Source organism: Penaeus vannamei, chromosome 32 (genome assembly GCF_042767895.1).
Source record: "Penaeus vannamei isolate JL-2024 chromosome 32, ASM4276789v1, whole genome shotgun sequence".
Taxonomy (NCBI): domain Eukaryota; kingdom Metazoa; phylum Arthropoda; class Malacostraca; order Decapoda; family Penaeidae; genus Penaeus; species Penaeus vannamei.
In genome coordinates this window covers 1,824,189-1,839,188 of record NC_091580.1, presented here as the reverse complement: position 1 = coordinate 1,839,188, position 15,000 = coordinate 1,824,189, and the positions used below count along the sequence as shown (strand labels likewise).

Below are 15,000 nucleotides of genomic sequence, written 5' to 3'. Positions count from 1 at the left end.
CACCGTCAATCACCGCAAATCACCGCCTGATTGGAGACGACATCACGAGCTCGCGAATCACAACAGGTTCTTCGTTATCTCGAGCGGTTGTGGGTTATAACAGGGGCCGGATCACGTGATTGATGTGATGCTTGGGTGTTATGCAGTGATTGAGTTTGTTTTTCTTTTCTTTTTCGATTATAAGATTTTTTTGTTTTCATAATAAAAAGGTGATTTATTATTATTTTTTTTTTTTTGGGGGGGGGTCTTTTTCCATAATAAAAAAGGTGATTTCTTCGTAATAAAAACGGTTTTTGATATTATTTTGTGATTATTTTGTTTGTGTTATAAGCTAGTGTTTGTATATTTATTTGCAACCGCGTTCTACATATATCATGAGTGCATTGTTTTCGTCAAGTGAAGGCTGAGTGCAACAAATTTATTTTACATTTTTTAATCCTATTTAATTTTGAAAAGTAATTCATTCCATCATTTGTATCTATTTCCTTCCATTTTTTAATCATCCATTACTTTCTCTCTTTCTTTATTTTCCTCAAATGTAAGAATGTACTTATTTCCTTCCATTTTTTTAATCCATTAGTTTCTCTCTTTCTTTATTTTCCTCAGATGTAAGGATTAGATAATATTTAGTCGAGAGGAAATGCGTAATTTAGTAAAACGGCAAAGAAGAAATGATAAAGAAATGAGTACAAGATGGAGATCAGTTGAAATCACTTAATGGCGGAGGAAATGCCGGAAATGGGATCGTGGTCATAGATACGTGTGTCCTTATCTGTTTGTGTAGTATTTTTTCCAGCTTGTGTTAAAGGGTTTGTCTTTTGTGTGGCTGGCTGAACGGCTGTCTGCCATTCTCTCTGTCTGTTTGTCTTTTTTTCTCCCTTTCTTTCTTTCTCTCTTTCATTTTCTCTCCTCTCTCTCTCTCTCTCTCTCTCTCTCTCTCTCTCTCTCTCTCTCTCTCTCTCTCTCTCTCTCTCTCTCTCTCTCTCTCTCTCTCTCTCTCTCTCTCTCCCTCTCCCTCTCCCCTCTCCCTCTCTCTCTCTCTCTCTCCTCTCCCTCTCCCTCTCCCTCTCCCTCTCCCTCTCTCTCTCTCTCTCTCTCTCTCTCTCTCTCTCTCTCTCTATATATATATATATATATATATATATATATATATATATATATATATATATATATATATATATATATATAGTGTGTGTGTGTGTGTATGTGTGTGTGTGTGTGTGTGTGTGTGTGTGTGTGTGTGTGTGTGTGTGTGTGTGTGTGTGACCCTCTTTCTCTCTCTTCCTTCTCTTTCTCCCTTTCTCCCTCCTCCTCCTCCACTCTCTTCTACCCACTACCTGCCTCTCTTATTATCACCCCTCCCCCCTCCCCCCCCCTCCTTCTCCAAAGCCTGCCATCTGGGTTCTTAAAAGCCTTCGCGTTAATTGCTCGTGAAATCACACAATCAGGGATGCAATACGTAAATAATTAAGAAAAAAAAAAAAAAAAACGTAAAATCACACAATCAGGGATGCAATACGTAAATAAAGATAATCAGGGATCCATTACGCCCTTAATTAGGGATGCATTACGTAAATGATTTCTTTTGAGCTCCGGCGAGTGTTTTTGAGAGCGAGGTGGAGGAAGGAATCTCGTGATGGAGATCGGTGGCGTGGCGGATACAACGCTCATAAAAAAGAAGAAAAAAAGGGGAAAAAAAAGAAGAAAAAAAAGGAAAACGAAAGTAAAAAAATAAATAAATGAAATAAAAAAATGGAAAAAAGACAAAAACACGGAAATCGAAAGTAAAAAAGTAAAATAAGATAAAAGATAGAAAAAAAGGAAAAAAAAACACGGAAATCGAATGTCAAAAATAAATAAATAAATAATATAAAAATTGTCAAAGCCACAATACAGCCACATAACGGCTTTAAAACAAAAATAAAATCTATCCCGTTTTTCTTCATATCCGAGTTAGAGTCACGTGGGATGAGCACACAACACGGGGGGGGGGGATAAGGGCGAGATTGGTGTGTTAAGGAGGGAAGGAGGGGGAGGGGAAGAGGAGGAGGGAAGGGGGAAGAAGGGGAAGAGGAGGAGGGAAGGGGGAGAGGGGAAGAGAGGGAGGGAGGGGGAAGAGGAGGGGAGAGTGGGAGGGAGGGGGAAGAGGAGGAGGGAGGAGGGAAGGGGAAGAAGGGGAGAGTGGGAGGGAGGATGGGGAGAAGGATATTGCGAGGGAGGAGGAGAGAGAGAAAGAAAGAAAGAGAAAGAAACAGAGAGAGAAAGAATGAAAGAAAGAAAGACAGAGAAAAAAAAAACAATCATAAACCCATCCCTGAGCCCCACATCCCCGTCAGCATCTAACCCCACCTTCCCCTTCTTCTTCTTCTCCAGCAGGAGGCGTGCACAGCGTCTACAAGCCCGTCCCGCCCCCCAAGCCGTACAGCAGCTCAGCCCCCTCAGCGCACGCGGGGGGGTCCGGCGCAGGTCTCAGCGCAGAGGAGCAGCAGCAGCAGCAACAGCAGCAGGCAGGAGCAGCAAGGGACCAGCTGGCCCCCGTTATTGGTGAGAGGAGGATGTGCCGTCATTTCGAAGAATGCTCGCACTCGTTTTGAAGTCTTGTAGTGTATGTGTTTGTGTAGTGTGTGTTTGTGTGTGTGTTTGTTTGTTTGTGTGTGTAAGTGTGTGTGCTTGTGTATGTGTGCGTGTTTGTGTGTGTGTGTGTGTGTTTGTTTGTTTGTTTGTGTGTGTGTCTGTGTTTGTCTGTTTGTTTGTGTGTCTGTGTGCGTTTCTGTGTGTGTGTGTGTTTGTTTATGTGCATGTGTGTTTGTCTCTTTGTGTGTGTCTGCGTGTGTTTGTGTGCTTGTGTGTGTGTTCCTTTATAGACATAGATATAGCTAAAACTCTACTGATATTTGCTGAATCGCTCATGTAATTATATAGATTCCTGTCACCCTTGCTTTACCCTTGCTGCCTTACGAATAGCAATGACGTCATATTAATCGTCGATTTTGTCCTTCCGATTTCCAAGGTGATAGAGACACCTGTTTGTAATTTCGACCCATATCAAAAACAGGTAATGATAATTGTAACAGGTAATAGTGATAGTAACAGTAACAGGTAATATTAAGAGAAACCGTTAACATCAGTAATATCAGATATTGCTAATTAAACCAGGTACTACCAATTAGACCAAATACTATTAGCTAAATCAGGCACAACTAATTAAATCAGGTACAAATGATAAACCCAGGTGATAGCAACAATAGCAACAGCCCCAGTTGCAAGCAATATAAAACGTGACATTGCAAGCGTGGACTTAATTGCTTCGAAATCAGTAAGCCCCCTGTGACCTCCCCCCCCTCCCCCCAGGGTATGACAGGCCTCCCCCCCCTCCCCCCCTCTCCCCCCTCAGGGTATGACAGGTGTTTGGCATTCCCAGGGTCGGCGCTGCAGGCTGGACCACCTCCTCTGCTGCCCCACATTCTCGTCACGGACCAGGGCCACTTCCACACGCACTCCACCAAGTTTCCCGTGAGTATTGCTCGTTTTTTTCTCGTTTTTATTATTATTATTATTATTATTATTATTTTATTGCTCGTTTTTTTTTTTTTTTTTTTGTTGGGGGGGGGGTGTTGTTTTTTTAACCCTTTTGCAGGTGTAATCCGGGACTAAATGAGGAAGAGGGATGATTTTTTAAAAAGAATGATGAGGATTTAATGGTTTTGAAGAGCTATGGTTGAGGATCTGTATTTCAGGAGTTATGTTTTTTTTGTTTGTTTGTTTTGTTTTTTGTGGTATTGCATCAGAATTACGTAATTCTCAACCAAAAAGTAATACCCAAATATCAAATATTTTAGCCATCCTCAACCATTGCTTTCTGTGCATTTGTCACAAATAAACAAGGATTGGATTCCGTAACACAGTCAGCACCGGCGCACGAAGAGGTCACACAAACACACAAGCACTCGCACGCACGCACGCACGCACGCACGCACCTGTGACTCAAGTTTCTTTTTGTAAGTCAGCGATGTCTTGTGCAACACGTGACTTAGTGACTTACCGGAGTTTTTGTTGTTGTTATTGTTGTTTTTTGAGTCACTTTTAGTCTGCCTCCTTCGCCATGAAGAAAAACAGCCACAAAAAAAGAAAAAAAAAAAATATATATATATATATATATGGTACACTTTTTTTTTTTTTTTTTTTTTTTTTAGTCTCATACTCTGCCTCCTTCGCTAAGAAAGAAATCAAAAGAAGAAAATGAAAGATACATAGATAGAAAAAAATATAAATATACTCGCCCTCATTAATTACTTTTTACTTCTTCGATAATCACTTCATAGTTTCCTCGTCATCTCATGTATCGATTCTTATACTCCACCTCCTTTTCTTAAGGAATAAATAAAGAAATGAATAACCTCCCTCTCTTAAAAGAAAGGCAGATAAATAAATAGAAATGTGTTCAACTGAAAAGAAAGACAAGTAAATAAAGAAAAATATGTTAAACTGAAAAGAAAGACAAAAAAATAAAGAGAAATATGTTAAACTGTAAAGAAAGACAAATAAATAAGCAGAAATATGTTAAACTGAAGAGAAAGACAAAAATAAATAAAGAGAAATGTGATCAACTGAAAAGAAAGACAAATAAATAAAGAAAAATATGTTAAACTGAAGAGAAAGACATAGAGAAAGAGAGAAATGTGAACCGTATTCATGTTGACAAATGTAGAAAAGGTATGAATGAGAACGAATATCTTCACAATACAAGAGATGTATTTTACCGGCTTCGAATTTATTTTTATCAGAAAGAAATGTGTTAAACCGAAAAGAAAGACAAATAAATTAAGAAAAATGTGATGAACTGAAAAAAAAGACAAATAAATAAAGATAAATATGATAAACTGAAAAAAGACAAATAAATAAAGAAGAAATGTACTCAATTGAAAAGAAAAACAGGTAAATAAATAAAAATGTATTAAACTAAAGAGAAAGACAAATAGAATGAAGTGAAATATGTTAAGCCCAAAAGAAAGACAAAGAAATAAAGAGAAATATGTTAAACCGAAAAGAAAGATATAGATAAAGAGAAATATATTAAACCGAAGAGAAAGACAAAAAGAATAAAGAGAAATATATCAAACCGAAAAGAAAGACAGAGAAATAAAGAGAATTATATTATATTGAACCGAAGAGAAAGACAAAAAGAATAAAGAGAAATATATCAAACCGAAAAAAAAGACAGAGAAATATGTTAAACCGAAAAGAAAGAGATATAGATAAAGAGAAATATATTAAACAGAAGAGAAAGACAGAGAAATAAAGAGAAATATATCAAACCGAAAAGAGAGACAGAGAAATATGTTAAAGCGGCCACGATCGATACCCCACAAGACCACGAGCTTCCTCCGTCCTACCATTGTTGAATTGTTGAGTTTTAGAAAAGATCTTTATTGTTTCCTTTCGCTGTTCTCGCCTTCCGGGTTCAGCCAGACTCTCTCCCGTTGCCATAGAGCATGGGAATCTTTTCTCTCTCTCTCTGTCTGTCTCTCTTTCTCTCTCTCTCTCTTTCTCTTTCTCTTTCTCTTTCTCTTTCTCTTTCTCTTTCTCTTTCTCTTTCTCTTTCTCTTTCTCTTTCTCTTTCTCTTTCTCTTTCTCTTTCTCTTTCTCTTTCTCTTTCTCTTTCTCTTTCTCTTTCTCTTTCTCTTTCTCTTTCTCTTTCTCTTTCTCTTTCTCTTTCTCTCTTCTCTTTCTCTTTCTCTTTCTCTTTCTCTTTCTCTCTCTCTCTCTCTCTCTCTCTCTCTCTCTCTCTCAATATCTCTCTCTTTCTCTCTCTCTCTCTCTCTCTCTCTCTCTCTCTCTCTCTCTCTCTCTTTCTCTTTCTCTTTCTCTTTCTCTTTCTCTCTCTCTGCCCTGGTTTAGTGGGAAAAAATAATATTTCCCTGCCTCTTTTTTCCTCTTTCTGTGGCTGTAATGGAAAAAAATAATAATTTCCTGGGCTAGATTTCTTTTTTTCCTTCTCTCTCCTTGCCTGGAGGAGGAGGAGGAAGGGAAAGGAGAAGGAGGAGGAGGAGGAGGAGGATAAGAAGGAGGAGGAGGAGGAGGAGGAAGGGAAAGGAGAAGGAGGAGGAGGAGGAGGATCAGAAGAATAAAAAAAGAAGGAGGAGGAGGATAAGAAGAAGAAGGAGGAGGAGGAGGAGGAAGGGGAGAGAGTCTAGTGGAAAAAATAATAATTTCCAAGGGTTCTTGTTTTTTTCTTTGATAAGGGATACCATAAGGTTATCTTGGTGTCGATCACTCTTTGACCTACTATCAGTTATTTCTAGTGTCTGATTCATCCTGCCTCCTACATTAGCCCACTCTGGAGGTCTAAGTCACCCTACAACCCACTCCAAAAGCCTACAAAACCCACCCTGGACAGCTAACTCACCCTACATCCTATTCAAACCCACCCTGCAATTTCTAGCTCACCCTACAACCCACTTTGCAACATCCAACCCACCTGGGACAGTTACCTCCCCCTACGACCCACTCTCTACCCCACACCAACCCACCTTATCAATTACCCTCCCCCTTCAACCCACCTGCTAACCCACACCAACCCACCTGGGACAGTTACCTCCCCTTCAACCCACCCTCTACCCCACATCAACCCACCTGGGGCAATTACCTCCCTTTCGAGCCCACCTGCTAACCCACACCAACCCACCTTTGTCAATTACCTCCCCTTCGACCCACTCTCTACCCCACGCCAACCCACCCTCCACCCCACGCCAACCCACCCTCCACCCCATACCAACCCACCCTCCACCCCACGCCAACCCACCCTCCACCCCATAACAACCCACCCTCCACCCCACGCCAACCTACCCTCTGCAACAACCAGCTCCCACCAGCCCACCTTCGGTATACTACCCACCCTGCCGCCCATCCCTACCCACCCTGCCGCCCATCCCTACCCACCCTGCCGCCCATCCCGACCCACTCTAGCCCACCCTAACTTGCTCCTCTGACGCACAGAGTTCCGAACCGCAACAGGTGACCTTTGACCTCGACCAGATTCCTGCACCTTAATGCATGATCAGAGGGAGAGGCGAAAGGGAGGATGAGGAGGAAGAGGAAGAGGAGGAGGAGGAGGAGGGGGAGAAGGAGGCGAGAGGCAAGAGGAGGAGGAGGAGGAGGAGGAGATAGATGACGATGAAGAAGAAAAATTTAAGAAATAGAAGAGAAGGAGGCGAGAGGGAGGAGGGGGAGGAGGAAGAGGAAGATGAGGAGGAGGGGGAGAAGGAAGAGGAGAAGGAGGCGAGAGGCAAGAGGAGGAGGAGATAGATGACAATGAAGAAGAAAAAATTAAGAAATAGAAGAGAAGGAGGCGAGAGGGAAGAGGAGGAGATGAAGAAGAAGAAAAAAGAAGCAAACGAGAAAAAATAGATGAGGAGGGAAGAGGAGGAGGAGGTAAATGAAGAAGAAGAAGAAAGAAAAAGCAGATGAGAAGAAATACAAGAGAAGGAGGGATAAACGAGAGGGAAGAGGAGGAGGAGGAAGAGATAGATGAAGAAGAAAAAAAGCAAATGAGAAGAAATACAAGAGAAGGAGGGAGAGGCGAGAGAGAAGAGGAGGAGGAGGAGGTAGATTATGATGAAGAAGAAAATATAAGAAATAGAAGAGAAGGAGGATGGGGCGAGAGGGTGGATAAGGAAGAGGAGGAGGAAGTAGAAGAAGAAGAAGAGGAAAGACGGAAGAAATGGAAGAGAAGGCGGGGAAGGAGAGAGAGAGAGGACGAGGAGGAGAGAAGAAACATAGAGCAAGAAAATAAAGAGAGGCGAAAAAAACACGAAAAAAAAGAGAACAAGAAACAGAAGGCGAAGGAGAAGGAAGAGGAATAAGAAGAGAAAGAGATATGGGCGCGAAGAGGCGGAGAGGCGAGGAGACAGAGAGACTGCATGGGGGTGTGTGTGTCGGCCGCCCGTGTATTGTTGCATGTATGATGCAGGATGAAGAGATTGCATGAGACAATGAGGAGAAGACCGGGTTTAGGGCGAAGTCAGGAAGGAGGGGGGGGGAGGAGGAAGGTGGGGAGTGGGAGGGAGGAGGGGTTGGGGGTGGAGGAAGGAAGAAGGAAGGAGAGGGGAGGGGGGGAGGGGAGGGGATGGGTGAGGAGGAAAGAGGGGGAGGGGATGGGGAGGGGGAACTAGGAAGGGGAGGTGGGGGGAGTGGGAGGAGGGGGAGGGGGGAGGAGGAAGGATGGAGGTGGGGATGGGGGGACCAGGAAGGAGGGGGGAGGAGGGGGTAGTCAGGAAGGAAGGGGGGGATTAGGGGGGTAGTCAGGTGGGGACGGGAGGGGGAGGGGGAGGGGGGAGGGGAGGGGGCGGAACCAGGAAGGGGGAGGGAACGGGGAGTGAGGGGTTGGGGGGGGTTAGTCAGGAAGGAGGTGAGGAGGGGGAGGGGAAGGATCCAGATAGGAAGGGGGGATGGGAGAAGGAGGAAGGGAAAGAAAAAAAGGAGGAGGAGGAGGATAAGAAGAAAAAGAAAAGAAGAAGAAGAACAAGAAGGAGGATAAGAAGAAAAGAAGAAGGAGGAGGAGGAGGAAGGGAAAGAAGAAAAAAAGAAGAAGGAGGAGGAGGGGGGGGGAGGGCAATGGAGGGTGTGTACTGCATGCTGCAACGGGCCTGTGCATGGGAGGTTTCCTAATTGTTTATGGGTCAGCAAGTCGATCCATTTGGCTCTCAATTTTGTTTGTTGATTTTATTTATGTTTTCTTGCGTTTGTTTATCTATTCGGTTCATTTATTTATTTTTTGTTTTGATTAATTGATTCAGTAGTTTGTGTTGATTTGTCTTACTTAATTTATTTGTTTCTTGGATTCTTTTATGTATTTGTTTATTTATTTATTTGTTTGTTCATATTCGGTTTATTTGTTTATCCATTTATTTATGTATATAGTTTTTTATTCATTCATCATCATCAGTATTATTCATATATTTGTTATATTCGTGTTAATTCCAAGTGAATAAACGTGACTGCATTAAATACTTACACTTAAAAAAACGACATTTTAATTCACACACATAATTAACCGTAACATAATCGCGGGAAAAATTTTTCGAAATTCTATAACGTTATTAACATTAAACGATGAAGATTTGCGGAGAATGTCGATAATTGCGTTCTTGCTTGTTACGCTATTCGCAAGCACTCGCAACTAATGATAATAACAATACTAACTCATAACAATCATATAACTTTTGGGATTAATGGCTATTAAACTAAATAACGTGCTATGTTCTTCATATAAACATGACAGGTGAATCACTAGATTTTTTTTTTAATAATAAAGTTGATATTATAATTGGATGACTTGAAGATGAGACTAACTTGCATGTATTTTTTAAGTGTTTTCTTTAAGTGTCTCCTTTTTTGGGTGATTTCTTGGCATGAATGGTTTAATTTTCTTACAGTTTTTTATTTTTCATTTTTTTATATGATTAATATGACATGAATTTTCTAATTTTAGTGATTATTCCTCTCTACAGTAGAGTAGAATTTGTGAAAATAATTTTCTATTTATTTCAACATTTTAATTCCTATGCTTGCCGGATTTCAATATCTCTCCTTTTTTCCCAATAGCAATCTGTCACTGTAGACTTCAATAATATTGTAGTTTGATCATGGAGATAAAAAGAGGGGTCACCTCTTGACTGACCTCTTTGGGGTCATCTCTGGAGTGACCTTTTTTGAGGGGGATCTCTGGAGTGACCTTTTTTGAGGGGGATCTCTGGAGTGACCTTTTTTAGGGTCACCTCTCGACTGACCTTTATTGAGATCATCTCTAGAGTGACCTTTATTGGGGTCTTCTCTAGAGTGACCTTTATCAGGGTCATCTCTAGAGTGACCTTTATTGAGATCATCTCTGGAGTGACCTTTTTAGGGGGTCATTTCTAGAGTGACCTTTGTTGAGGTCATATCTGGAGTGACCTTTTTGGGGGGTCATCTTTAGAGTGACCTTTATTGGGGTCTTCTCTAGAGTGACCTTTCTTGAGGTCATCTTTAGAGTGACCTTTATTGAGATCATCTCTAGAGTGACCTTTTGGGGGGTCATCTCTGGAGTGACCTTTTTTAGGGGTCATCTCTAGCGTGACCTTTATTGGGGGTCATCTCTGGAGTGACCTTTATTGAGATCATCTCTGGAGTGACCTTCCTTAGGGGTCACCTCTCCACTGACCTCACCCCTCCAGCCTTCGCCACCCGTAGCCCGGTCTCTCAACTAACCCACTAACCAGCAGATCGAGGCCAAGGAGGCGCCCGCCAGCCTCTTTGCCCGCAGCCCGCCTCGCCTCCCTGCGGGTCGCTCGGCCACCCTCGGTCGCGGCGTGGGCGGGGGCTCCGACCTGACCCCCGCGATGGGCGTGCCGGCGAAGGGCAGCACCTTGCCACGGTCAACTCGCATGCCATCTCTGCTCGACCTGAGGTCTCCCGCGCACTCAACCGCCGCGCCGCACACCCACACGCATCACGCCCACGCGCCGCCTCACGCCCACGGGGTAGGGCGCGAGTCTTCGGTGTGGAGGCGACTATGGGGGGAGGGGGGGAGGGGGGGAGGGGGGCGCCGATGGATGACGGGGTTCATTTTGGCTTCTTAGATCAGTGTGGTTCCGGGACTTCCGTGTTTAAGAGGCTCGGTATCGATTTTCCGGCATCGGTGGCGCTAGAGGCAGGCCGGATGATCCGTTTTGCCGGATTAACGGTGGTCACGTGATGATTTGTAATGCTTCTCCAAAATCTAATTGTGCATCTTCCTTATCTGTTAATGAGTCGTAATTGTTCCGATTAAAAGAACTGTTGGACCATCAGTTGCCGGAAAATCGGTATGCGTATATATATATATATATATATATATATATATATATATATATATATATATATATATATATACACATATATATGTATATCTATAAATTTATATATATATATATATATATATATATATATATATATATATTATGTATATATATATTTATATATATATATTTATATATTTATAAATACATACATACATATATGGGTATATATTTGTATGTATATATGTATCTATATATACATATATATGTATGTAGATAGGTTTGTATGTATATCTGTCTGTGTGTTTGTACGTATGCATTTAGTGCACGTGTGCATATGCTCGATTTTGTGTAAAAAAATATTTTAAAAACTGTCATACATAATTAAACGTACATGGATAGCTTAGACTAGAAATTTATTTGTCACAAATAGGTTGTATATATAGTTTTACACACTCACGCATACACACACACACACACACACACACACACACACACACACACACACACACACACACTCACACTCACACTCACACACACTCACACTCACACTCACACTCACACACACACACACACACACTCGCACACATACTTACACACACACACACACACACACTCACACTCACATACACCTCACACTCACAGCTCACACACACACACACGCCTCATACCTCTCACACTCACACACACTCACACTCACACTCACACTCTCTCACACTCACACTCACACACACACACACACACACACACACACACACACACACACACACACACACACACACACACACACACACACACACACACACACACACACACACACACACACTCCACAACACCCCCCACAACCCAGAACACCCCCCCACACTCCACACACCCCCCCACACAGCCCACAACACCCCCCACACAGCCCACAAACCCACTTCCCCACACTCCACAACACCGCCCACACACTCCACAACACCCCCCACACACTCACAACACACACAGCCCACAACACCGCCCACACCTCCCAACCGCAAATCAAAACGCCATACAGACCATCCAGACCTATTAACCCAACGACCGCCCCGCCCTCAGACCCTTCTTAACCACCCCCCCCCCTCTGTGTCCCCCTCCCCCACCCCAGACCGCGAGCGTGGAAGACCGCGATCAGCTGTTGGGCGGAGACCAGCGGCAGCCACGCTTTCTCGACGGAATTGACAACCCTGCGCTGGTGGACGACGCTGCGCACATGGTAAGGGCGGTTTTTGTTTGTTTGTTTTGTTTTTTTTATCGTTATTTATTTTTTATTGTTCTTCAGGCTTCTGTCTTCTTTTTTTCTTTTTTTGTCTCTGCGTTAATATTTTTTCGTAATGATTATTTCTCTCTCTCTCTCTCTCTCTCTCTCTCTCTCTCTCTCTCTCTCTCTCTTCCTCTCTTCTCTCCTCTTCTCTCTTTCATTCTCTCTCTCATTCTCTCTCTCTGTCTTCTCTCTCTTCTCTCTCTCTCTCTGTCTGTCTGTCTCTCTCTCTCTCTCTCTCTCTCTCTCTCTCTACCTGTCTCTCTCTCTCTCTCTCTCTCTCTCTCCCCCCCTCCCTCCCTCCCTCTCCCTCTCTCTAATCTTCTTCTTCGCTATCTTCTACTTCGTCTTCTTAATCAATTTCTATTTTTCTTATTTTCTGGAAGCCTCTGGTTTTATTTTCACATTGTATATTTTTCATTAGTTGAAAGTTAGATAAAGATAATGTAGTTATTAGTTTATGCAAAGTTGGTAGAGTGTATTTTTATGCATCAAAATGTTTTTTGATTTAATTTTTCATTGTATTGTCTCTTATAGTGTATAAACCCATTGTATTATATATATATATATATATATATATATATATATATATATATATATATATATATATATTTTTTTTTTAATATATATTTTTTTCTTTTTTTTATACACACACACACACACACACACACACACACATATATATATATATATATATATATATATATATATATTTTTTTTTAATAACATATATATATATATATATATATATATATATATATATATATATATGAATAGCTTAAGGGAAGGCGTCATCGATCACTTTTCGTCTGGCGTTGAAAGTTGACATGACCCTGACCTCCTTTCGTCATGCTAATTACATGGTTGATATTAACATGTTACTATTTTTTTGTCTCCTGTTCGTCCTCCTCTTCCAACTCCTCTTCTGTTCTTTCTGCTCTTCCAATTACTCCTTCTTTCATTATACTTCATCCTCCTCTTTTCTTCCCATTTTCCCCTCTTTCCTTTTTCTTTCCCCCCTCCCCCCTTTCTTCCCCTTCTCCCCCCCTTCCTCCTCCCCTCCCCTGCCACTTCCCCCCCTTCCTCCTTTCCCCCCTTTCCTCTCTCCTCTCCTCCCCCTTCCCCTCCTCCCTCCTCTTCCCCTCTTCCCTTCCCTTCCCCCCTTTCCTCCTCCCTCTTCCCACCCCTTCCCCCCTCTCCCTCCTCCCCTTCCCCCCCCTCCCTCCCCCTCCTCTTCCCACCTTCCCCCTCCTCCTCCTCTCCCTTTCCCTTCCCCCTTTCCTCCCTCCCTTCCCCCCTTTCCTCCCTCCACCCTTCCCCCTCCACAGCCTAGCTACCGCGCCACCCCCGGGGGAGGAGGAGTCCACGCCCCGCCCACCGGCATCCCCCCCGAGGGCACCCTGGCCGGGGTTCTGCCCTCCCACCCGCAGCCACGCCCATACGAGTCGCCCTTCCTCTCCCACCACGCCTACCGCCAGCCGCCCGCGTCCCAGCACCTGCCGCCCGCGTCCCAGCACCACCCGAATCCCCCTCAGCATCACCCTGTCACGTCGACGCAACAACAACAACAACAACAACAACAACAACAACAACAACAGCCTCTGACTCGGGAGACATGGATGAGGAGTTCACAAGGACAGTACGCTGTGAGTTGATTTTTTTTTTTTTTTTTTAGATTTATTCGATTTAATTTGTTCTTTGGCGATATTTTCCAGTATCAAAATATAAAGAATAAGCGATATTTTCCAGCTGATTTGATATAATGATGAGGATTGATTAAGATATTGCTGGCGAATGGATGATTGTAGTGAAGTGAATGGATGACTGTGATAAAGATGATGGATTATATCCTTTCTCTTTTTTTATTCTTTTATATATTAATTGATTTATTATTATTATTAAAATGATTATTATTATTATTTTGTTCGTCATATTGATTAGCTGACTCGCCTCCCCCGCAGGGCATCGTGGAGATCCACCCCCCGCAGGGCCACCTCCACATGAACGGCCACCTCCCCCCCCACCACGCCTCCAACGGCCACCTCGCCAACGGCGCCGTGAACGGCCACGTTCACCCGACCCTCAACGGCCACCACACCAATGGCCTCCCCGCCCAGGCGAACGGCCACGCCCCCCACGCGAACGGCCACGCCCCCCACGTGAACGGCCACGCCCCGCACCTCGAGCAGACCAACAACCACAGTAACCACGCCGGCCACAACAACCACAACCAAAATAACCAGAACAACCGCACGGGCGGCCTGGTGGACGACAACCAGGCGAACGACGCCCACGAGCGCCGCGACGACGCCCGCAAGGACGACAAGTGGGGCTCGCTCACGCGCGGGCTCGCGGCCTGGAAGTACCACAACCTCAAGGAGAAGATCTCGCACAAGTTCTCCCGCGGCGACAAGCCCGACGACCGCACCGCGCAGGCGGAGGCCAAGCACGGCGCGCCCACGCCCGCCGCCGGCGCCAAGAACAACGCGGAGAACGGCGGCGGCGGCCAGCAGGAGCAGGGCGCCCTCCAGCCGGGCCCCGCGCGCGACAGCGGCCGCGCCCCCAAGCTCAACACGAGCTTCCGGAGGGCCATCCACCAGAGCGCGCAGAAGACCAACCTGCAGGAGACGATGGAGACGAGCCTGAGCGCGGGGGGCGCGGCGCCGCAGCCCAACGGCCTGCCCCCCCACTACCCCCGCAGCCCCGGCCAGTACCGCGCGCCGCAGCCGCTGGCCGCGCCGCCGCTGTCGCCGCCCTCGTACCGCGCCGGGGCCCCCCACCCCCTGCCCTCCCCCCACCTGGGCCGCCAGCACCCGCACGAGCTGCTGGGCCGCGGCCTCGCCAGCAGGAGGTCGGGCTCGTACCACCACCTGGCGCAGCTCCGCCAGGACGCCCCCAGCTGGCGGC

At 44.7% G+C, this 15,000-nt stretch overlaps 1 protein-coding gene across 5 annotated transcripts in view; it reads left to right on the top strand.

The window, feature by feature from the left end:
* Positions 1 to 15,000, top strand: part of LOC113823214 (transcriptional activator MN1) — a 204,073-nt gene that overhangs the window by 179,303 nt on the left and 9,770 nt on the right. For 3 of the 5 annotated variants that reach the window (XM_070144490.1, XM_070144489.1, XM_070144492.1), the window contains 6 exons: positions 2,374 to 2,544; positions 3,422 to 3,513; positions 10,260 to 10,517; positions 11,941 to 12,048; positions 13,422 to 13,739; positions 14,055 to 15,000. The exon at positions 14,055 to 15,000 is cut by the window's right edge and continues 246 nt beyond it. In XM_070144490.1, the coding sequence (XP_070000591.1) occupies positions 2,374 to 2,544; positions 3,422 to 3,513; positions 10,260 to 10,517; positions 11,941 to 12,048; positions 13,422 to 13,739; positions 14,055 to 15,000 (1,893 nt within the window). The remainder of the gene's footprint in view (positions 1 to 2,373; positions 2,545 to 3,421; positions 3,514 to 10,259; positions 10,518 to 11,940; positions 12,049 to 13,421; positions 13,740 to 14,054) is intronic. The other 2 variants (XM_070144493.1, XM_070144491.1) reach the window with 2 other exon arrangements.